The sequence below is a fragment of the Oreochromis aureus genome, linkage group 18 (assembly GCF_013358895.1).
Source record: "Oreochromis aureus strain Israel breed Guangdong linkage group 18, ZZ_aureus, whole genome shotgun sequence".
NCBI classification, from domain to species: domain Eukaryota; kingdom Metazoa; phylum Chordata; class Actinopteri; order Cichliformes; family Cichlidae; genus Oreochromis; species Oreochromis aureus.
Genome location: NC_052959.1, coordinates 36,875,418 through 36,899,343, shown reverse-complemented (window position 1 = coordinate 36,899,343; position 23,926 = coordinate 36,875,418). Strand labels below are relative to the sequence as shown.

General features: G+C 43.0%; 1 protein-coding gene, 1 pseudogene and 1 gene segment (V, D, J or C); 1 reads left to right on the top strand and 2 right to left on the bottom strand.

Annotated features, from left to right (window-relative positions):
- Positions 1-13,059: 13,059 nt before the first annotated feature.
- Positions 13,060-13,784, bottom strand: LOC120434408. The segment is given in 2 exon segments: positions 13,060-13,446; positions 13,599-13,784. Coding segments are annotated over 2 exon segments (423 nt in total).
- Positions 13,785-17,890: 4,106 nt separating this feature from the next.
- Positions 17,891-19,044, bottom strand: LOC120434159 (annotated as a pseudogene).
- On the top strand, positions 19,045-23,922 carry LOC120434396 (zinc finger protein 543-like). Of its 3 annotated transcripts, XM_039602461.1 has the most exons (4): positions 19,051-19,318; positions 20,101-20,382; positions 22,838-23,111; positions 23,276-23,390. In XM_039602461.1, the coding sequence occupies exons 1-4, from the start codon at positions 19,147-19,149 to the stop codon at positions 23,277-23,279; spliced, it is 732 nt and encodes a 243-aa protein (XP_039458395.1). In that variant the 5' UTR covers positions 19,051-19,146; the 3' UTR covers positions 23,280-23,390. The 3 variants fall into 3 exon arrangements, with proteins under 3 accessions (XP_039458394.1, XP_039458393.1, XP_039458395.1); XM_039602460.1 differs by having other exon boundaries at positions 19,045-19,318; positions 20,101-20,213; positions 22,927-23,922; XM_039602459.1 differs by having other exon boundaries at positions 19,045-19,318; positions 22,838-23,922.
- The last annotated feature ends 4 nt before the right edge of the window (positions 23,923-23,926 follow it).

Genomic DNA, 23,926 nt, shown 5'->3' with positions numbered 1-23,926 from the left:
CTTTAAACTACTGATTAACCTGATGGATGTTAATTACTCACATCTGATGAATCCTCCTTTAATTTTCTTCATAAATGATGATAAGTCATAAAAACATTCTGACTTGATACTTTCCATTTTCAGTGGATGAAGTCATCCATTAGATAAGAACCATGTAAGCTCCCTCAGAGTCACAATATTCACATCACAAAGTTTCACACTGAGGAATCAAACTCTGTCCTTTATTATTACAGGCCATTTACCATAAAGTCTCCTGACTTGACTTCAGATCAGCTGAACTCGTTGAGGGTTTCATTTGAGTTAGTATTTCTGATCTTTTAAAGAAACTGGGTGAAAAGATTCCTAATTATGGGGTGTGGGAGATCATGGTTGAAGGGGCGATCTAAGAGAGACAGATTTCCTCTTAGGAACTGATCTTATCTTGTAAAAATGGTAAATGGCCTGTATTTGTGTAGCGCTTTACTAGTCCCTAAGAACCCCATCCAGGCATCCACCCATTCACACACACATTCACACACTGGTGATGGCAGCTGCATTGTAGCCACAGCCACCCTGGGGCGCACTGACAGAGGCGAGGCTGCCGGACACTGGCGCCACTTAAAAAGTCCATATCTGAAAAGACTGGTGTACATGGACATGGAGGAGAGACGATGTTACTGTATCAGACCCTCAGGATTTCTTTTTCTTACTGGGCAATCGTGGCTCAAGAGTTGGGCGTTCACCTTGTAATCAGAAGGTTGCCAGTTCGAGCCCCGGCTTGGACAGTCTCAGTCGTTGTGTCCTTGGGCAAGACACTTCACCCGTTGCCCATTGGTGGTGGTCAGAGGGCCCGGTGGCGCCAGTGTCCGGCAGCCTCGCCTCTGTCGATGCACCCCAGGGTGGCTGTGGCTACAATGTAGCTGCCATCACCAGTGTGTGGATGACTGAATGTGTAAAGTGCTTTGGGGTCCTTGGGGACTTACTAAGTAAGCTAAGCTGTACAAGTACAGGCCAGTAAATGTCATCAGTTTCAGGTAGATTATTATCAAACACTTCAACAAATTCTTCCACCACACAGTCAGTAATTAGTCGTGAATGCTTCACATGAACTAAGGGCAGAGTGTCACGAGTAAAGGAGAGATCAAATAAAATATGTTCATGATTGCTAATAAAAATGTCCTCACAATAGACTGGTCCCATATCCAGACCCAGTGACAGAATCAGACCCAGACTGGTCCCATATCCAGACCCAGTGACAGAATCAGACCCAGACTGGTCCCATATCCAGACCCAGTTACAGAATCAGACCCAGGGTGTGGCCACCGCTGTGTGTTGGCCCAGTCACATGTTAGGTAAGATTAAAAGAGTCTACGAGATTAAGACAGTCAGAAGCAGCGTGGCATGAACTGTCAGCCACATGGAAATGAAAATCCAGCAGAAGGATTCTTTCCAGTTTGAAGGTGAAGGATAGAAAGTCCTCAAACTCCACTAAGAAGCTCCGAGCTAATCCTGGTTGGTCCTATTTTTCCTGTTGGTGTTTGATCCAACAGAAAATAACTCACGTCGATGTTACTTTAACTTACTTTGCAGTATATTGAAATGCTTCTCTTATATTAAACTATATTGTTGTTAAAGCATGATAGATAGATAGATGATAGATTTTATTTCGAACATGCAAATATAATTGAAATAACAACAGAAAAAACCAAAAGTTAGCAATCATCAAGTTTTCATGTACATATCTATGTCTACAGAATACGTCTGCTCGAAAAGGATGAAGTTTACACTTTTCTTGTTCCTACTGTTAAGGTTCAAAGCAGGGGACTCAAACGCGGGGACTCCTGAATCGGCTGAACACAAGGATGTATTTACAGAGTTCACCAGGTGTATATACAGAGAGTGCGGGCTAGTGCTATATACAACAATGTGAGGGATGGGCTCCAGGGAAATCCAAGGGGGGAATCACTCGCTCTCCAACTCTCCACATACACGACAGCAGTCCCTTTCTCCACACTTAACACACACAGGTTCACACAGGAAAGGTAATCCAGGGGGTCTGTAGACAAGGAGACAGGAATGAGTACGATATTCACAAGGACACTTGACTTATCTGAGCAGTAGCTTGACTTTCACTCATGCGTGGCAGACAACGATCAAGCGAAGACCAGCAGTGACCTCCTGGCTTAAATCCCGCTCATCTTGATGGGCATCAGGTGTGTTCTTTTCCGTGGGCGTGGGCCGAGGGCGTGAACCCACAATGAGTTCCCCCCCGGCGACAGAGAGGCGGAGAGAGAGAGCGCGAGAGAGAGAAAAGATAGAAAAGGCGGATCAGCGTCTCGCCGATCCCCCAGGCTGTGACACCTACCCCCTTATTTCAAATGTCATTGCTTACAAATCCATATCCAGGATTCAACATTATTTGATCATATATGTTTAACTGTGTACAAGTCTAACACATTGAACATACACAAATAAAACCATTTTCAGCACGTAAACCAGAACAACAACAAACTACAGTTTAACACAGGGGTCGGCAACCCGCGGCTCCGGAGCCGCATGCGGCTCTTTAGTCCTTATACTGCGGCTCCGCGTGGTTTGGGAAAATAAATTAGAAGTATTTCGCTGAAGTGTATTTTATTTATGTTAGTTCTTTTAAACTTGTAGTTCTAAATTGGAAGATTATTGTGATATTGAAATATAAATATAAAATTATATTATTATTATTTTTCCTCGCTCAATATAAGCGTCACACTCGCGGAAGCCGGTATTCCCGCCGAAACACCGTGCATTTATCGAAACTTTCAACCCCAGGTAGGCCAATTATGGATCTTCGGATCCACATTATGTCAGCAGCTGTTCTCCACCGTGAACTATGTTAAAGACAAACACTGCTCACGCTTCACAGATGACAGATGACAGCTTACAGTCCTGCGTAAACTGACTTCGCACAGCACCGATTAGCAGACGCTGTGAGCAGAGGTTCAGGAGCAGAAGTCCCATTGTAAACATATCACGGCAGACCCGACGATGTTTGCATGAACGCGCTTTTCAGCATCTCTTTATTGACCACTTTTCACACACGGCTGCTGTACGCATACAGCCGGCTGTAGCTTCGCAGCTCACAGCCCGACACACACCACCAACAACAACAGCAGAGAGAGCACAGACTTTAAGGCGGCGAGGCGTGATTGCGGTGCCGCTCAGGTGCGTCCGCCTCCCCTGCAGCGGCGCTGCAGACCACGCCCCGCCGCCGACGCATTAACAAGGTAAAATACATATTTAGGCAGAATTTTGCAAATATCTATTTTTCATTTTTCAGCAGCATAGAGCTTTTTTACCAATTATTTTTTAATAGTCAGGTCAAGGCTCCAAAAGCCCAAAGGCGATATAAGGGAGGCGGCTCACAACAGTTTTTGTTTGCTACATGGATCATTTTAGTTCAGCTGGGTGTCTTTGCTTTTGTTATATTTCTTTAAGAGTTCAAAATGTGTTGATTACATAAATAAAATGTAATTTTCTCTGTAGCACTTCGTGGATTTCATAAGCAGCACACCTTAGTTGTTCAGACAAAGGTAGAAAACAATATATACAGTGTTATCTTCATTTTAGATGTCAAAAAGTATTTGCGGCTCCCAGTGTTTTCTTTTGCGTGGAAACGGGGTCCAAATGGCTCTTTGGGTGTAAAAGGTTGCAGACCCCTGGTTTAACATAATCTAATCATCCCGTGTTTAACACCAGCTTAATCTCTGAGTTTATTTTATATCTATGTGACAAACACCTTAATGAACACTTACGCCTGGGTTACTCAGGCCTTGATCTATAAAAATGAGGACACAATGAGACGACTCAGTCACTGAGAGGAAGATTTCCTATATTCATGCACTTTACTATTTTTGAACAATCGTGTGAGTTTTTGTATTGATGCACTTGTCTTGATTTCACCTGTACAGGTGTTCCACACACTGACTCCTCTGACTGTAATGCTGTGATATTTTACATTTGTCCTTACTACTGGCTTGCTGAACATAAGGATTCCTCTCAGGTCAGGAATATTTGGTCTTATTTGGAACAAGTTCTGAATGTTGTGGAACAAAGATTTATTTGCTGCTTTGTACATTGTTTGTTCAGTTCTGATGTCGACCAAAGCTTTAAATTTGAGAATATTTAATTTGATAAAAAGTGGATTTGATGGTTCTCTTGAAGTAGTTTTATTTATTATCCTTATTGCTCTTTTTTGCAGATTGTATATTGGATGGGTGTGTTTTATAAGTGTTTCCCCACACCTCCACACAGTATGTCATGTACAGCAGTACAATAGAACAACACAGAGTATATAGTGATGTTTGATTTATGAGATCCTTAACCTTATAGAGAATTGCCAGAGACGTCGACATTTAACCTTTGATATGAGTAATGTGGGGAATCCAGGATAGTTTGTGATGTATTATCACACCAAGAAATTTTATCTCTACTCTAATTCAGTGTTATTTATTGTCGGTTTACTGTTAATAGAATATGTGCGATTCCCAAATATTATGAATTTTGTTTTGCTCAGGTTCAATGTTAATTTATTGTGGTCAGAACAGGTCTTCTGATTATTTAATTCTTTAAACGCTGACCTAATTTAGCCTTTAAACCAGGGGTAATCAACTGCAGGCCTCGAGGGCCGGTGTCCTGCAGGTTTCAGATGTGTCCTTGATCCAACACAGCTGATTTAAATGGCCAAATGACCTCAACATGTCTTGAAGTTCTCCGGAGGCCTGTGTAACCCAGTTCCTAAAATCATCTTAAACAAAAAGAGAAGAAAAAGTAAAACATTTAATGTTCATTGTTTCTGTTCTTACTGTCCCTGTTTAATGAAAATGAAACAAGATCAATATATTTATTTAAATAAAAAAGGGACACAGATTTATATATTTGCTCTCGTTAAACAAGGGTTAAGTTTCTCTGAGGGTTGATGAGCTCTGATGAGAGCCTATTGTTTTACTCCACTCCTCGTGTAAGCCAATCGGTGAAGCTCTAGGCAGCTCTTGTCCCTCCTTAGTGCCAGCTCCCAAGTTTTCAGTCTCTTGCTCCTGCAGCCGAACAGAGCAGGCGGACTAAAACTTTGTTATCGGTAAGCTGGAGAAATTAACATCTAACGAGTTTTAAAAAAAAACAAAAGCCTTTAAACTGATATTGTTCGCAAAATAAGGTTTTGCACTTGTTGTCGTAGAGGGCAGAGCGAAACCGGAAGGTTTACTGAGCTGTGGCTTCACGTAAATGCTGAGCACTCGACGGCGGTAAGCTAAATGTGGCTAATCAGACACGTGATGTGCGGAGCGTGGGTACAGTTGTTGGGTGTCTCTGAAACGCACTGTTGTTATGATAGTTAGATCATTAACCAAGTCATTAACATGTGAAAAGCTGTAAATGGTTAAAGCAGCTTAAAATAGGTTTATGAGAGATAATTGTAAGCAGACTTTATCCTGCTTCCTGTTTAATTTTTTGATGTCAATCCGTTGTTTTACAATACTTAATATTGAATACTTGGAAGTAATTTTTAGTGTATTTCCACTTGTGCTAATAGGCCTATGGTACAAGCGGGATTAAGCACATCTATTTTAATAGTCCTATTCGTAGCCTGAGTCCTTTTGTTTACATGTTATTGAAATTGATTATTTGCACTTTGTTCAGTTCTGATAAGCATTTGTGTATCGCTCCATTTCTTAAAAGGGGTAATATACTTATTTATTTGTGATTTTATATATATGTAGCGTGTTATTTTGATGGATGTAATAAATGTTTATCATGAAAAGTGAATTATATGGTGACTATAATTCCTGAATGTTTGAAGCCTTGTAGATAATCTTTAATCTTACTGCAAGTTACAAACAAGTATTGAACCTTGATACTGTGAAATTTTGAACATTGATACTTTGAACTTTGAACCTTGATATTTTAACATTGTACAACATGACTGAACTGATGATGATTGAGTTGATGATAGCTGATCTGAATAGTAGTTACTGCAGTGTGACACTACTTTAGTTTAATTTGTGAGCGTTATTCTTAAATTGTTCGTGACATATATTTGACCATTGTTTATAGGTCAGGTTTTTTATATGGGACGAATCCAAAGACCAGGTCAGCGTTTCCAGAACCCAGAGTGTTCCTGGATGGCGAGCCAACCCAAGATCCTAGGAGACGATATATATATATATATAAAAAATAAAATAAAAAAAAACACCCAGCACGCCCCTGCGGGCGGTTTATCCTTCAAGCTCGGGTCCTCTACCAGAGGCCTGGGAGCTTGAGGGTCCTGCGCAGTATCTTAGCTGTTCCCAGGACTGCGCTCTTCTGGACAGAGATCTCCGATGTTGTTCCCGGGATCTGCTGGAGCCACTCGCCTAGCTTGGGAGTCACCGCACCTAGTGCTCCGATTACCACGGGGACCACCGTTACCTTCACCCTCCACATCCTCTCGAGCTCTTCTCTGAGCCCTTGGTATTTCTCCAGCTTCTCGTGTTCCTTCTTCCTGATATTGCTGTCATTCGGAACCGCTACATCGATCACTACGGCCGTCTTCTTCTGTTTGTCTACCACCACTATGTCAGGTTGGTTAGCCACCACCATTTTGTCCGTCTGTATCTGGAAGTCCCACAGGATCTTAGCTCGGTCATTCTCCACCACCCTTGGGGGCATCTCCCATTTTGACCTCGGGACTTCCAGGTTATACTCGGCACAGATGTTCCTGTACACTATGCCGAACACTTGGTTATGGCGTTCCATGTATGCCCTGCCTGCTAGCATCTTGCACCCTGCTGTTATGTGCTGGATTGTCTCTGGGGCATCTTTACACAGCCTGCACCTGGGGTCTTGCCTGGTGTGATAGACCCCAGCCTCTATGGATCTTGTACTCAGAGCTTGTTCTTGTGCTGCCATGATTAGTGCCTCTGTGCTGTCTTTCAGTCCAGCTTTGTCCAGCCACTGGTAGGATTTCTGGATATCAGCCACCTCCGCTATCTGCCGGTGGTACATACCGTGCAGGGGCCTGTCCTTCCATGATGGTTCCTCGTCTCCCTCCTCTTTCTTGGGTTTCTGCTGCCTGAGGTATTCACTGAGCACTCGGTCAGTTGGGGCCATCTTCCCAATGTATTCTTGGATGTTCGTTGTCTCATCCTGGACTGTGGTGCTGACACTCACCAGTCCCCGGCCCCCTTCCTTCCGCTTAGCGTACAGCCTCAGGGTGCTGGACTTGGGGTGAAACCCTCCATGTATGGTCAGGAGCTTTCTTGTCTTTATGTCAGTGGCTTCTATCTCCTCCTTTGGCCAGCCTATTACCCCAGCAGGGTATCTGATCACGGGCAGGGCGTAGGTGTTGATGGCCCGGATCTTGTTCTTACCGTTCAGCTGACTCCTCAGGACTTGCCTGACCCTCTGCAGGTACTTGGTGGCTGCAGCTTTCCTAGCGGCCTCTTCCTGGTTCCCATTCGCCTGCGGGATCCCCAGGTACTTGTAACTGTCCTCTATGTCTGCAATGTTGCCTTCTGGTAGTTCAATCCCCTCAGTTCTGGCTACCTTCCCTCTCTTTGTTATCATCCGACTACACTTCTCCAGTCCGAACGACATCCTGATGTCATTGCTGTATATCCTGGTAGTGTGGATCAGTGAATCGATGTCTCGTTCACTCTTGGCATACAGCTTGATGTCATCCATGTACAGGAGGTGGCTGACAACCGCTCCGTTCCATAGTCGGTATCCGTAGCCAGTCTTGTTAATGATCTCACTGAGGGGGTTCAGGCCTATGCAGAACAGCAGTGGGGACAGAGCATCTCCTTGGTAGATCCCGCACTTGATGGTGACTTGTGCTATGGGCTTGGAGTTGGCCTCTAGTGTTGTGCGCCACATCCCCATTGAGTTCCTGATGAAGGCTCTTAGGGTCCTGTTGATCTTGTACAGTTCTAGGCATTCCAGTATCCAGCAGTGGGGCATTGAGTCATAGGCCTTCTTGTAATCAATCCAGGCTGTGCACAGGTTGGTCAGTCTGGTCTTGCAGTCTCAGCTGACTGTCCTGTCTACCAGTAGCTGGTGTTTTGCACGTCTGGTATTCTTGCCAATCCCTTTCTGTGCCCCGCTCATGTATTGACCCATGTGCCTGTTCATCTTAGCCGATATGATGCCTGACAGGAGCTTCTACGTGGTGCTGAGGCAGGTTATTGGTTGGTAGTTGGATGGGACCGGTCCCTTCTTGGGGTCCTTGGGGATCAGGACCGTCTGACCTTCGGTTAGCCATTCCGGGTGTCTCTCGCTAACTAGCAGCTGGTTCATTTGTGCTGCCAGACGCTCGTGGAGTGCAGTCAGCTTCTTCAGCCAGTAGGCGTGAACCATGTCGGGGCCTGGTGCTGTCCAACTCTTCATACTAGAGGACCTTGCTTGGATGTCTGCCACCGTGATGGTTTCTGGACCCTGTTCAGGGAGGTTGCTATGGTCTGCCCTCAGATCCACTAGCCTCTGAGCATTGCCATTATGGGTTGCATCCTTCTCCCATATGCTCTTCCAGTATTGCTCCGTCTCCTTGGTGGTGCTGTTCTCTTATTGTTCCCTTGCCACTAAGAGTACACCTTTGCTGGTTCTGTGGAGAACAGCTGGTTTATTCTCCTGCCTTCTATCTCTCTGGTGTACCTCCTCAAGCGGCTGGCCAAGGCTGTGAGTCTTTGCTTGGCAGTTTCCAAGGCCTCAGGTATGGACAGCTTGCTGTATTTCTTAGGCACCTTCTTCATTGTACCTTTCTGCAACTCCGATAGTTGGCTGACCTCCCTTCGTGCTACCTTGATTTTAGCCTCTAGCCTCCTTTTCCATGGAGGGTACTGCCCCTTGTGGCTGTTCAACTTGTAGCCAAGCATCTATATACAGTGTTGGGAAGGTTACTTTTAAAATGTATTCCATTACAGAATACTGAATACATGCCCCAAAATGTATTCTGTAACGTATTCCGTTACGTTACTCAATGAGAGTAACGTATTCTGAATACTTTGGATTACTTAATATATTATCATGCTGTTTACAACTACGTGAATGTCCTATTGCTGTGATTTATTACTGTTACTGAAGGTCCGCGGCTGCGAACCGTAGTAAAGGGACCTCTGACTAATACTTCGGGTTCCGTGTCGGGCTGGTAGCCGAAAAATAGCTTTACTTTGTTGTCTGGGTCAACTTTGCTTGCCAGAGACAGAGAGAGGCGTTGAAAGGCTGCTCCAACGGAACTTATTTTTTCAGGAGGAAAACACGAACACAGTGTACAGTTGAGTCTTAATAGCTTACTTACAGCTGGGCTCGTCAGGCACTCTTCTTGGCTGCAGTGGTTATTATTATATTTACATGCTTCCAGCTCCCGTTTTGCTCCGTGACAGCTCGGACTTTTCCTTTCTCTCCCTCCTCGCTCACAGACACATAACGTGTATGGTAGTCCATTCTCGCTGCAGCACGGACTACACTGCCCATGAGGCTACATTCTTTAGGGCCATGCCTGTAGCATTCTGCCTTTTAGCTTAGCACAACAACAACAACAAAAGCGCGCTCTCACCCAGGAAACACACAGAGAGAGCGTCACCCTGTAACCATGGCAACCGCAACGCTGCCGCCTGGAACAACAGAACGTAGCTGTCAAACAAACCCAAACAGTCCTGACCCGCGACAATATGAAACAGGGAAGTACCGCCGTGTAATCCATTTATTTCAACAAAGTAACTGTATTCTGAATACCACCTTTTTAAACGGTAACTGTAACGGAATACAGTTACTCATATTTTGTATTCTGAATACGTAACGGCGGTACATGTATTCCGTTACTCCCCAACACTGTCTATATATATATATACATATATGTGTGTGTATGAGGGGCCGTACAAGCCAAAATTCATTCTTTCACTCTCACACACATATATTTTCACTCTCACATACATATATTTTCACTCTCACACACATATATTTTCACTCTCACATACATATATTTTCACTCACACACATATATTTTTCTCTCACACACATATATTTTCACTCACATACATATATTTTCACTCTCACATACATACATTTTCATTTATGCATTCCTACATTTTGCTCTCATTTACATGCATTCAATATGCATTTAATCTCACAAATAATATATGTATGTAAGAAGAGAATGCATACATGTCAGAAGAAAATATATGTATGTGAATGAAAGAGTATAGTGGAAACGGAAGGAGTTTAATGGAACGGAAGGCTGGGTGTCTGTACCGCTGTGATTGGCTGAGAAGCACGCGCGGGTCACTTTCAAGTGTCTGACAGTATGGAGGGGGAGAAGAAACTCGAGTTCTTCAGCAAGCTATCGGGGTTTTAAGAAATATTTTATCATCTCCTGAAACGGTCGCATCGTTGTCCTCGTCACTTGATCGAGATGGGACGGGCTCAACTTTTTTTTTTTTTACATGCGCTCAAATTTTTTTAGGTGCGCTCAGAATAGTGGGACAAAAATAAGGCCATAGGTAACAGGCATCTCCGAAAATGTTAGAGCACTTATGGAAATATGTGATGTCTTGATGAATCAAGCAGATATTTGAAGTTTACACAGCACCATTCTCGCATGAAAATATCTTAAAAGTTTATTTTGTGACCTATGGCGTTATTTTTTGTGCCACAAAACCAGCCAATCACAGACTTGGATGCAAAAATATCTGATTGGCTGTTCTGGTCTCCAATCAGCTCGAAATGACGAAATGCAATATCTCAGAATCCATTTCGTCCAAAACTCAAACGAGGCAGTGGCAGAGAAGCACAGAGTGGCGGAGTTTGAAATATTACTCTTTCTGGGTTACTGTGGCGTTATTTTTGTGCCACTATTCTGAGCGCATGCATAAAAAAAAAAGTTGAGCCCGTCCCATCTCGATCAAGTGACGAGGACAACGATGCGACCGTTTCAGGAGATGATAAAATATTTCTTAAAACCCCGATAGCTTGCTGAAGAACTCGAGTTTCTTCTCCCCTCCATGCTGTCAGACACTTGAAAGTGACCCGCGTGCTTCTCAGCCAATCACAGCGGTACAGACACCCAGCCTTCCGTTTCCATTAAACTCCTTCCGTTTCCACTATACTCTTTCATTCACATACATATATTTTCTTCTGACATGTATGCATTCTCTGCTTACATACATATATTATTTGTGAGATTAAATGCATATTGAATGCATGTAAATGAGAGCAAAATGTAGGAATGCATAAATGAAAATGTATGTATGTGAAGTGAAAATGTATGTATGTGAGAGTGAAAATATATATGTGTGTGAAAGAAGAATGTATGTGTGTGAGAGTGAAAGAATGAATTTTGGCTTGTACGGCCCCTCATATGTATGTATATAAATATATATATATATATATACACACACACACACTCATTTGCACATTGATGGACTGCAATCCTCTACTGTACAAGTAGTACAGTAGGAGAGACAATCATACACACACACACACTCCTCATCGGACGGACTCTATTGCAATACACCCGTTTGTCATGGGCCCCACCGGTACCACTTGGACTTAAAAAAGACTAATTCTTTTACTTGTGCACAATTTTATTTTTATTCTATTTTTTGCTACTTTGGGGGAAAATTTTATACTTGAAGTTCTGTTTAAACCTGTTGTAATACTGTGTGGTTACAAAATTCTTTTAAAAGTCTTAACATCACTAAAGTACTTTTAAGCCACACAACTGTGTTGTCTGGTTTCTCTGCCATTCATGTACCAGAGCTCTAAGAGTCGTTCTTAATCTTCTGATACTAGCCCAAATTACTCATTACCTTGGTACTTTATATAACTCCACGTAAGTGCTACACCTGGTAATGAACTAATCATTTGATTCAGGTGTGCTGACACAGGGTGAGATCTAAAACCTGTAGGACACCGGCCCTCGAGGCCTGGAGTTGCCTACCCTTGCTAAAAATGCTAACCGTCACCGGTGACGGGTTAGGGTTTAAAGGGTTAATTCCTTTTCTAGTTCATTGAGAAGTTGTTCCAAGTTACTTCCACAGCACAGTAAGTTTGTATCATCTGCAAATAATATTTTCAACACCTGTGACATAGCACATATCTCATTGATATACAATATGAAAAGCAGCTGCCCCAAAACTGATCCTTGGGGAACCCCACACACAACAGGTTTCAGTTCTGACTTTATGACATTTATTTGGGTAAATTGTTTATGGTTTTTAAGGTAACTGTTACCCATAATAATGCCACCCCTCTGACCCCATATGTACATAGTTTGTTAAGTAAAAGGTTGTGATCAGCTGTATCGAATGCTTTCTTTAAATCTAAAAGACAACTCCGACAGCATATTCTTTGTTTTCAATAGCAGTTGTTATTGTATCTATAAACTCTGTTGAGGCATGTGTTGTGGTCCTTTTGGGTCTAAATCCATACTGCTGTTCATATATTACATTGTTTTGTTTTGTTTTGATAAAGTCATATAATCTATTGTAAAATATTTTTTCCAGTATCTTAGAGAACTGCGGTAGCAAAAAGATGGGCCGATAGTTTGTGAGAAGATGTTTGTCTCCAGGTTTATATATTGGAACTACATTTGCAATTTTCATCTTATCAGGAAATAAACCACTTTGTAATGACAGATTACAAATGTAGGTAAATGGTTTCACAATACATCCAAAAATATCTTTAAGTGCATATCAATGCCATCACAGTCAGTTGATTTCGTGGAGTTAAAGGGTGTAACTACATCCATAATTTCCTCTTCATCTACTCCCCTCATAAACAACAACTCTACAATAGCTGTAGGTTGCTGGAGGATTCCCATGATGCACTCAGTGTTTCTTCTTCACCCACTATGTGTTTATACACCTCTCTGCATTGAATCATTAGTTATTATTAATCTCTGGCTCTCCTCCACAGTGTTTCTCTGTCCTGTCTTCCTCCCATCACCCGAACTGGTCACCAGATGAGTCTGGTTCTGCTGGAGGTTTCTTCATGTAAAAAAAGGAGTTTTTCCTTCCCACTGTTGCCAAATGAAACTGAATGAAACAAACCGCAGAGGTTTAACAGTGTGTGGCTCCCTCTAGTGGATGTTGTGGAGTATTCTGTTGTCTTTGCTCCAAAGGTTTTTGTACAGAGTTTTGGTGTTTCCTGTCACTGTGGGCTGCAGAGCACAGTAGTACACAGCAGAGTCAGACAGCTGAAGCTTCTGGATCTTCAGAGGAACTGACTTTTCTTTCTTGTCGACTTCGGCATCAAATCTGTCTTTTGGTTCAGAATTATCTACTGATAAAAAAAAACGTCGAACTAAAAGTTTTGGCGAGCCGTTCTTTTTCTGTTTGTACCAGAACAAAGTCGGGCCTGGGTCACTGGTTTCAAATCTACATCCAAGTGTAACTGTGTCTCCTTCAGCAGCAATGACATCTCCTTGTTCCTGGATCACTTTGTCTTCTCCTTTACACTCTGAGGAAGAACAGAACATGCAGAGGAAGAGATGGATCAATAAACATGATTGAAGTTATTGAAAAGTTCCACAGTGTAAATGATTAAATCTCCTCTTTCTGTCCTTGTTGTGAATCGTGTGCAGAGGAAACATGTTGATGTTTGTATCTTACCAAAGAAAAGAGCAGCAAGAATAATCCACAGCCAATGTTCCATCTGTACAACAAGGTTTCAATCAACAGGAGAAACTAGCTGATGTTCAACATTCAGTCTGAGAATTGTTCTCTTCACAGCAGCACTTATTATTGACACAATGGTTGAACACAGTGCAGAAGGAGAGCACCGCCTACTGGATGATGTCGCCCTCTGTCTCCTCTTTGAGTTTCACTTCTCTCACTTCCTCTTCCTCCTCAGAAATGTGCAATAGTTATATACAAGTTTGAGCCTTTACTGAAGGGTGAAAGGTCAGTGTAGACTTCTTGCAGAAAGCTGCCTCTTTCATTATTCAGTGAAAAATAAGTGCTGTATATGCTGTCCTGTTAAACTTTATGTCCCAGTCATCCTTAAAAACAGTTCTTCTTCCTTCATTTAAATGGAAAGTTCACACTGTTTGGTGTTTAAGGTTTTAGAGAGCACCTTTTGTGTGCTTGTGAATAACACTTTCACATTGCAGAGCTTCATTAGTTTGCTTGCTGACCACAAGAACACCAGCAGAAGCACTTTTTTAACAGCAGCTCTTTTCTGAATGGACCAGTTTTAGTTGTTGGATCATTTTTAAGCTGCTTTTACTGCTTTTACTGGAGAATGATCCTTTATGTTCTAGCGCACACACTTTAACTAAGCACCCAGCTCAGCCACAATCATTCAACAGTTATAAATGCAGTAATACTAAAATGAATCAAACTTTTAATTTTATCATCATCAGTTTTCTTTTTGTGTCTCTGTTTCTCCAGAACTCGATGCCGTATTCAGTGGCCCTGGAACATGAACTGCTCTCAGTGAGTGGAACAGGAGGTGATCCCACTGCCACAGCCGAGTAGCCATCCTGGAGAGGAGGGGGGAGCTTAGGCCCCCCACCTCTTCATGTAGGCTGCTGTGACCATGGCAGGACCACAGCTTGCAGCTCCAACACATTTATGTGCTGTGACTCTCAATGGCTGGTCCAATGGCCGGTGACCACACAGCCCTCGTGGACCACACCCTACTGGGGAGGCGTCTGTGGCAACTGGGGGTGAGTCACCAAACCCACCGCTTGGCCCTGCTCCAGTTTGGTTGAGTCCCTCCACCAATGGAAACTCTGTGTAAGGCCCAGGTGGACGATAGATGATAACAAATAAAACACCTTTCAGGCTTTGAAATGAATGAAAACTCTGTCTGGGTCTTTGGTAGATTAACAAGCTGGTGTGGAAGGCTAGTGCACATGTGTATGATGTAGACGCGTGGGTTTGAGCTCTCGCTTGGTGCTAATGATAGCTGCGCTAGCAGGGCTTTGGCTGAGCCTAAAGTTGTCACCACAGATGACAAGATTGAAATGTAGAACATATGCCAGGAAATATGTAAGACAATATCTGAATCAATCCTGGAGAAACCTGATGAACGGTTTGATGCTTTTGAGGCCAAGTTCCAGTCGGTGCTGTCCGTACAGACTGACCTACAGAACCACATGAATTAGCTGCCAACGTCCTATATTTGGAATGGCAAAAGGGCCAGAATCTCTAAAGTGCATTTGCAGAAATCCAAGACAGACGGAGGGCTGGACCTGCCAATTTTCAGACATTATTACTGGGCTGCTAATATTTTAATTACAACAAACCATTAGAATCTTGAATCAGAGTAGAAGATTTTTGGAACTGCCAGACACATCTGTACAGATATGTTTTAATCATGATTTTATGCCTCCTTGGCAAGATAAGAATTCTCATGACTGGAGAGAAAAGGGTTTAGTGTCTATTAAGGATTTGTATATTGATAACAAATGTTCTTCATTTGGTCAACTAAAAGGGAAACATAATCTGCTGCATTCACATTTATATAGATATCTGCAGGTCAGGCATTACATCCAGTCCAAGTTTAAAGATTTTGCAACTCTACCGTCAGAACATGGCATCTACAAAATACTCAAGACCTGATTCCAGACATCATATCACAAAAATTGTACAGTTATTTGGTACTTCTGTTGTAGTGCATACAGCTGGGATTAGGCAGGCTTGGGAGAATAAATGGGGGATGAAGGTGCCTGAATCTATGTGGAGTAAGTGTCTGTCTAAAATACATTCTTGCTCCCTGAACATTAGACACCAGTTAATTCAATTAAAATCCTCCACCGGCTACACTATTCTAAGCTCAGACTGCCCAACATTTATCCTTCTGTCTCCCCAATGTGTGACAGGTGCAGACTGGCAGAAGGTACGTTGTTCCATGCCTTTTGGTCTTCTCCCTCATTAACAGGCTTTTGGTCTAAAATATTTGACTGGTATTCCAAAGCATACAGTGAGTGCAGAATTATTAGGCAAATGAGTATTTTGTCCACATCATCCTCTTCATGCATGTTGTCTTACTCCAAGCTGTATAGGCTCGAAAGCCTACTACCAATTAAGCATATTAGGTGATGTGCATCTCTGTAATGAGAAGGGTGTGGTCTAATGACATCAACACCCTATATCAGGTGTGCATAATTATTAGGCAACTTCCTTTCCTTTGGCAAAATGGGTCAAAAGAAGGACTTGACAGGCTCAGAAAAGTCAAAAATAGTGAGATATCTTGCAGAGGATGCAGCAGTCTTAAAATTGCAAAGCTTCTGAAGCGTGATCATCGAACAATCAAGCGTTTCATTCAAAACAGTCAACAGGGTCGCAAGAAGCGTGTGGAAAACCAAGGCGCAAAATAACTGCCCATGAACTGAGAAAAGTCAAGCGTGCAGCTGCCAAGATGCCACTTGCCACCAGTTTGGCCATATTTCAGAGCTGCAACATCACTGGAGTGCCCAAAAGCACAAGGTGTGCAATACTCAGAGACATGGCCAAGGTAAGAAAGGCTGAAAGACGACCACCACTGAACAAGACACACAAGCTGAAACATCAAGACTGGGCCAAGAAATATCTCAAGACTGATTTTCTAAGGTTTTATGGACTGATGAAATGAGAGTGAGTCTTGATGGGCCAGATGGATGGGCCCGTGGCTGGATTGGTAAAGGGCAGAGAGCTCCAGTCCCACTCAGGCGCCAGCAAGGTGGAGGTGGAGTACTGGTTTGGGCTGGTATCATCAAAGATGAGCTTGTGGGGCCTTTTCGGGTTGAGGATGGAGTCAAGCTCAACTCCCAGTCCTACTGCCAGTTTCTGGAAGACACCTTCTTCAAGCAGTGGTACAGGAAGAAGTCTGCATCCTTCAAGAAAAACATGATTTTCATGCAGGACAATGCTCCATCACACGCGTCCAAGTACTCCACAGCGTGGCTGGCAAGAAAGGGTATAAAAGAAGAAAAACTAATGACATGGCCTCCTTGTTCACCTGATCTGAACCCCATTGAGAACCTGTGGTCCATCATCAAATGTGAGATTTACAAGGAGGGAAAACAGTACACCTCTCTGAACAGTGTCTGGGAGGCTGTGGTTGCTGCTGCATAATGTTGATGGTGAACAGATCAAAACACTGACAGAATCCATGGATGGCAGGCTTTTGAGTGTCCTTGCAAAGAAAGGTGGCTATATTGGTCGCTGATTTGTTTTTGTTTTGTTTTTGAATGTCAGAAATGTATATTTGTGAATGTGGAGATGTTATATTGGTTTCACTGGTAAAAATAAATCATTGAAATGGGTATATATTTGTTTTTTGTTAAGTTGCCTAATAATTATGCACAGTAATAGTCACCTGCACACACAGATATCCCCCTAAAATAGCTAAAACTGAAAACAAACTAAAAACTACTTCCAAAAACATTCAGCTTTGATATTGATGAGTTTTTTGGGTTCATTGAGAACATGGTTGTTGTTCAATAATAAAATTATTCCTCAAAAATACAACTTGCCTAATAATTCTGCACTCCCTGTATATGAAACCTGTGCAGCCTGAACCTGAACTTGTCATTTTTGGATGTTCTCTGACGTCAGAGCTGCTCCCGTTTAAAGTGCAGCGGCCATTGGAAGTAGGTTTGATTGCTGCCAGGAGGCTAATCCTGAGGCAGTGGAAGTCCCCCACTCCTTCCTTTCAGTTGTGGGTAACAGACATGATGTCCATAATACTAATGAAAAAGTTCAGCAAAGACTCAACAGATTCTCTTGGGAGTGTCTGGAACCCCTTCTTGGAACACTTTGCGAAGCCAGATTGGACTAAACTGGACCCAGATTTGTAAACTCTAATCAACTCCAGCTTTTGGTACCTGTGGTGTTTGTGAAGTGCATGGTTGTTTGTTTTGGTTGTTTTGGGGTTTGTTTTTTTGTTTTAAATGTTGGAAAAAATATGTTTTAAAAATTAAAAAAAATTATCAAAAACAAAAATAATAAGCTGGTGTGGACGACTGTTAAAACTGCAACTCCTGGTCCCAGAACTGGATAGTCACGTTTCTCTGTTGTCTTTGTCATCAGTCCAATGACACAAGAATCAGAGGTTTAACAGTGTGTGGCTCCCTCTAGTGGATGTTGTGGAGTATTCTGTTGTCTTTGCTCCAAAGGTTTTTGTACAGAGTTTTGGTGTTTCCTGTCACTGTGGGCTGCAGAGCACAGTAGTACACAGCAGAGTCTGTCACTGCAGCAGAGGAGATCTGAAGATTGACTCGATTTCTCTCCTTGTTCAGTGCAGCAGTCAGTCGAGGGTTTGGGGGGGGTTGCTCTCACCACACTCGGCTCACTCGTATCAGTGATGAGGAGAAGGAACTGAGGAGCTGATCCAGGATCTTGTCGATACCACTGGAGATTCTGGGCTTTAACTGAATAGTTACAGGACACAGTAACTGTACGGCCCTCTGATGAAAACACTTCAGCACTGCTGGCAGTAATATCATCTTCCAAGCTGTTACCTGCTGATGAAACAACATGTTATATTTACAGCTCTGTTCCACAGTCACATGTCCATCATTGGAAAAACACAGTGAGCTCAAAGAAAATCCAAACTGGATCTGTAACGCTGTAAACATGTCTTTGAATTTCAGGTGTTCCTGTCAGAAACATACGTACCTACGAGAGCTGCAAAGATCCAAATCACAGCCAGTTTTTCCATGTTTCCAGAGGAGAAATGTTGGAAGTGATGTTCACTGGGAGTTAGCTGTGAGTGGTCTGATGTTCACAGCTGGAGTCAGACAGGTTTCTGCAGTCAGGAGGAGGAGGAGCTGCTTTTGTTCTCATGCGATGTGTCCTGTTGAATCCTGATAACAGCTTGTCTGTCTGAAAGTCAGCACTGAAAGCTAAACAGTGAAAATAATTTCCTTTGTTTTTATTCCACAGCCTGCATGGAGTTAAATTCATTATGGATCTGTTTTCTCTTCTCACTGCAGCCTTGCTGCTCACAATCATTTATTCATTTACTGCAACAAACTGACACGTTAAAGAGGAACTAAAGGCAACACTCGTGCTCTGCCGGAACCTCACCACGTGACACAGGCGGAAGTAAATAAAGGAAAGGCGCCATTACCGTTACTGACCCGGGTGTGTTGTGTAGTGTGAGCCGAGTGTGTGAGCTGATTGTGTGAGCTGATTGTGTGAGCCGAGTGTGTGTGCTGTGGCAGTAACAATGCCTTCAGTTCAGTATCTGAGAGAGTTTATCAACGAGCGACTAACTGCTGCTGCTGAACAAATATTCTTGGAGTTTGAAAAAACGATCGTCCAGTACGAGGAAGAGATCGACCGTCAGCGCAGACTGCTGGATATCACCTGGAAACCCCAAATCAAGCTGCACAGGACAGGTGAGTGTCCCTCTGAGGGAGGATCCTAATCACAGCTCTGCGGGACATTTCTGATTGTGAGGACTTTTTGGAGATGTGAGCTAACAAAGAGCAAACAGAGGACAGGACTGCACTGTGCTCCATTCAAACAGCAGGCGCTGAAATCAGCCTGGATTTGAGCCTTTTCTCTGACCTGGATCCATCACTCAATCCTGTGAATCGTTTGAAAAACTTTTTGTTTGGCGGTGAAACGTGTGTGTTTGATGGTGCGTTCAGGTGCACCTCCTAAACTCAGTAATCTAGCCTGAAAAGGTTTTTCCTTGATTTCCTCCTTCTTCTTCTTCTGCAGAGCTGTAAAGAGTTCAGTGTTAATGTCATAACAATCAGTCTTTTTTATTTCTCCATCAGTGACGTCAGAGTGGGCGCTCGGGCCCTTTGTGATGATTGTCATAAAAGCTAAAGTCGCACATGTGCACGGTTCCTGTGGTCACGTTTACACTCGTGTGAGAAAAACAAAGTCCAGCATGTTGTTGTTCAGAGTCACGGACGTGACTGAAAGAAGTGACAGAGTTTAATGTGCAGCCTCGGCACAATCAAACCTAATATTGAAATTATGAACTGCTGCTGTGCTGAGGTGGCTTTACCTTCCAGATGTTTGTCTTTATCTGAATAAATGCAGATCTGACATCAGTGACTTACAGCTGATTGGATGGCTGAACTCTCACATACATGAGCGGCGCAGTCATGCTGTAAAGTCCTGTTAATGTTTCTGTGGTTGTGACTTCTTTCTTCTGTCCCTCCAGACGTCCCACAGCAGCAGGTCTGTGAGGAGGAGGAGGAGGTTCTCCCTGAGCAGCAGCTCTGGAACCAGGAGAGGAGCTCCAGTGTGGACCAGGAGGAACCAGAACCTCCACAGATTAAAGAGGAACAGGAGGAACTGTGCAGCAGTCAGGAGGGAGAGCAGCTGGGACTGAAGGAGGAGACTGAAGTTCATAATGATCCTGTGCAGTACGAGGAAGAGATGGAGCGTCAGCGCAGACTGCTGGATATCACCTGGAAACCCCAAATAAAGCTGCGCAGGACAGGTGAGTGTCACTCTGAGGGATGAATTTTACTCATGGGCCATTTCATAATACTCGTGTTGCCAGTCCGGACTTCGTAAGTTCACACGGGAGTCCGGACTTCCCGAGAATGCGAGAAATATATCATTATATCGAACAGCCCTAAATCAGGGGTGTGCAAACTTTTTTCACTGAGGGCCACATATATAAAAATATAGGAGGGGCTGGGCCACTTACTAGAAATTAGGTATATAACCTTAACTGTAGCGTATTAAAGTTAGAAAAATCACTTAAAAGTGGTCAAATATGTTATATTGTTAAATATAATTAAAGACAAAACTGCCTTCATCACAGCTTTCCATAAATGGATCTTTATTGATTTCTTCAGAAAAAGCTTTGGTAGCTCATTCTCAGAACAGCAGCAGATTTCTTCTTGGACAGAAGATTTACAGCACAGAGAAAAAACAATAAAGGGGAAAATGGGACGGGGACATTTCAAGCTTGTTATTTAAGTTCTTAGGCTTAGCAACACACCTGTTAACGTTCGTTTGAAACGGTTATCAACATTAACAGACTGAACTGGACTTAATAACAGGAGTGCATATAATTTTAGTAAATTATTCTGGTGAGTATCAGCTGCGCTGGGTATGTAAATCAGGCCATCCAGCCGCGGTGCTCATCGTACGCCACTCGTGCCAAAAATCCAGACAAATGTCACTTGATCAAGGAGCAGATCTGCATCAGATGAGATCAGCTGACTTTGCGTGCGCGTGCGCTGTGCACAGCGGTGTGTACTCTGTGTGTTAACAAGAAAACGATATAATAAGAAAGTGGTGCGCAAAAGCAGGGTAGTGACAGAATTGATGCGCATTATTGATATTTGAAGCATGTGTACCTGCACATGCATGCTTATTAACACACGGGTACTGTGGAATATATTTTTTACTCACCTAAAGCGCTCGTGCTCTCGTCCACTCCCCGCAAAAAAACATTAGCAGCTGTGCGGCGTCTGTGGCATCGGTGCTCTCATCGCATGCGATGAAGTAAAAATCAAAAGCACAGCTTTATCAGACAGTTGCAGTTTAAAGTTGGCTGACAGTCTTCAGTGCGTGGCACAACTGTATTTCTGGACATGCTGACGTTGTTGAAGTCCTGCACTGTTTCCGGGCACATTATTTCGGTGACTTTAACGAGGCAGCGTTTTATGAGGTCTCCATCTGAAAAAGGCTTGCCATGTCTTGCGATGAGTTGGGCGACCTCATAGCTGCTATTGGAGCCTTTTCCTGGACAATTTCAGCACAAAAAAAATACTGTTGCTGACCCTGCAGGAGAGCTACCATTTGCTTTACTTTCTGCTCTCGCTCAGCATCAGGATGCATAGGCCTGATGTTTGGTTTCATAATGACGTCGTACATTATACTCTTTCATAACTGCCACAGTTTCAGTGCAGATCAAACAGACACGTCCCCTTGAATTCTTTGAAGAAATATTCACTCTCCCACCGTGTCTGAAATTTTCTGCACTCACTTTCTACCTTAGCTTCTTTGGTTCTCCCATGTTTGGTAACTTGGGGTAAATTTCTTCTGTGATTGTCCTTTTTGGTGGAGCAACTGCCTTGATCAACAGTAGCTCCCCCTGGTGTTAAAGCTAAGAAATGCAATACACTCAAGCAAAAGTTGAAGTGCGGGCCATATTCTATTCTATTCTATTTATAAGATTACTTGCGGGCCAATTAAAAATGGCCCGCGGGCCGCAGTTGGCCATTTGGTTTAGCCAAATTGTCACATGCTAACATGCTGTTAGCTTGGAAGCTTTTCACTGTGAGTGAAGATGCAAACTTTCCCTAAGTTTAGCTATTAGGGCATGTCCATGAAAACATTCTTAATAAAAAAACCTATGGTCATTTCAAAGAAGCTAACTAAGGCAAAGTGGTTGAAGCTAAAGCTAGAATGTGCTGGGAGCCAACCAAAAGCCAGCAGCACGTAATGAACAAAGGATCAAAGCAGTTCTGATGAACATTATGGAGATGAATCGAGAAGATCAAAAGTTCTATTTCCTGTGATGTGATGTCATTATAAACATGCTGGAGAATGTCGGATGTAACTCACATTTGATTTGTTGCACCTGCTTCCATTTAGTAAAATTTGTCAGCAACTCATTTTTACTTAATTCAGTGAATTATTCAACTTCTCAGTTCTTACAGATTACAGATTAGGGTCCATTGAGACCTCACAGGTTATTTATCAGCTCATTGCAGTATATTTATTACAGCTTTTCTACAGCAGCTGGTAGTTCAACCTCGCTCTGCCCTTACTGCTGATGTCCCTCTGTTGATGAGCTTTATTCTGGAGTGGGACAATTCACTCTCGCAGCCTGAATCTGTGGCCATTCTCCTTTATTATTATACTTTATTAGTAATATTTACTCAGATGATTTTCTACCACATTTTTCTTTTTCTTATCTCCTTCTGTCCCTCCAGACGTCCCACAGCAGCCCGTCTGTAAGGAGGAGGAGAAGGTTCTCCCTGAGCAGCAGCTCTGGAACCAGGAGGAACCAGAACCTCCACAGATTAAAGAGGAACAGGAGGAACTGTGCAGCAGTCAGGAGGGAGAGCAGCTGGGACTGAAGGAGGAGACGGATACCTTTATGGTGACTGTTGCTGAGGAAGGAGAGCACAGGGAGCAGCTCCTCGCTCACAGCTCTGCTGTAGCTGACAGTCAAGATCCAGGAGGAAACAAGAACGCAGATTCAAGGTCAAGTAGAGAAAGACACAAAAGTCACAACAATGCAGAAAATCCCACTATGTCAGGGAGTCACTGTAACTTTGATAAAAGTAGTACGTCTGTAAAATGTGATGTTTGTGGAAAAGCCTTTAAGTTTAATTATCTAATGAAGAGTCATTATTCAATCCACACAGGTGAGAGACCGTTCGCTTGTACAGTGTGTGGAAAAATGTTCAGATGCAGTAGCTTTTTGAAGAAGCACCTAAGGACGCACTCCGATGTGAAGCCATATACTTGTAAAACATGTGGGAAAAGGTTTGGAAATAATCGTAATTTAGTGACGCACACAAGAATTCACACAGGTGTGAAACCATATCAATGCAAAACGTGTGGGAAATGGTTCAGAATGCACTCTCATTTAAGAGTTCACATAAGAATCCACACAGGTGAGAAACCATATCTTTGTGAAACATGTGGGGAAGCTTTCAGACATCGTAATACTTTTTGGGCACATGTAAATATGTCACACAAGGGAGAAGCCATGTTGTTGTAAAAGTCAGAAGTTTGCATCACACATGTTCTTTGTTTTTTAACTGGCTACATCACCATGGTAACTTGTGACGGGAGAAGCGAGATGGACTGGTGCTGCGGCTCATCGTTTTAGAAAGTCTCCGTTTTCACTGTCCACACTGCGGCGTGAAAGCACCGTTTTCAAGAGCGTTTTCAAAACGCTGCGTTTTCCATCAGTGAAAACGCCGTCTCAGTGTGGACAGGAGGCCAAAATGGAGAGAGAACAATGTGTTTTAAAACAAAAACGCATTAGTGTGGACGTAGCCTGTATCTCT

What these genes read in the sequence shown, in the direction of transcription:
- LOC120434396 (XM_039602459.1), top strand. Translation starts at nt 19,147, where the DNA reads ATGCCTTCAGTTCAGTATCTGAGAGAGTTTATCAACGAGCGACTAACT. An exon ending in AATCAAGCTGCACAGGACAG is followed by an intron (nt 19,319 to 20,100) that starts GTGAGTGTCCCT and finishes CTGTCCCTCCAG; the next exon opens with ACGTCCCACAGCAGCAGGTC. An exon ending in AATAAAGCTGCGCAGGACAG is followed by an intron (nt 20,383 to 22,837) that starts GTGAGTGTCACT and finishes CTGTCCCTCCAG; the next exon opens with ACGTCCCACAGCAGCCCGTC.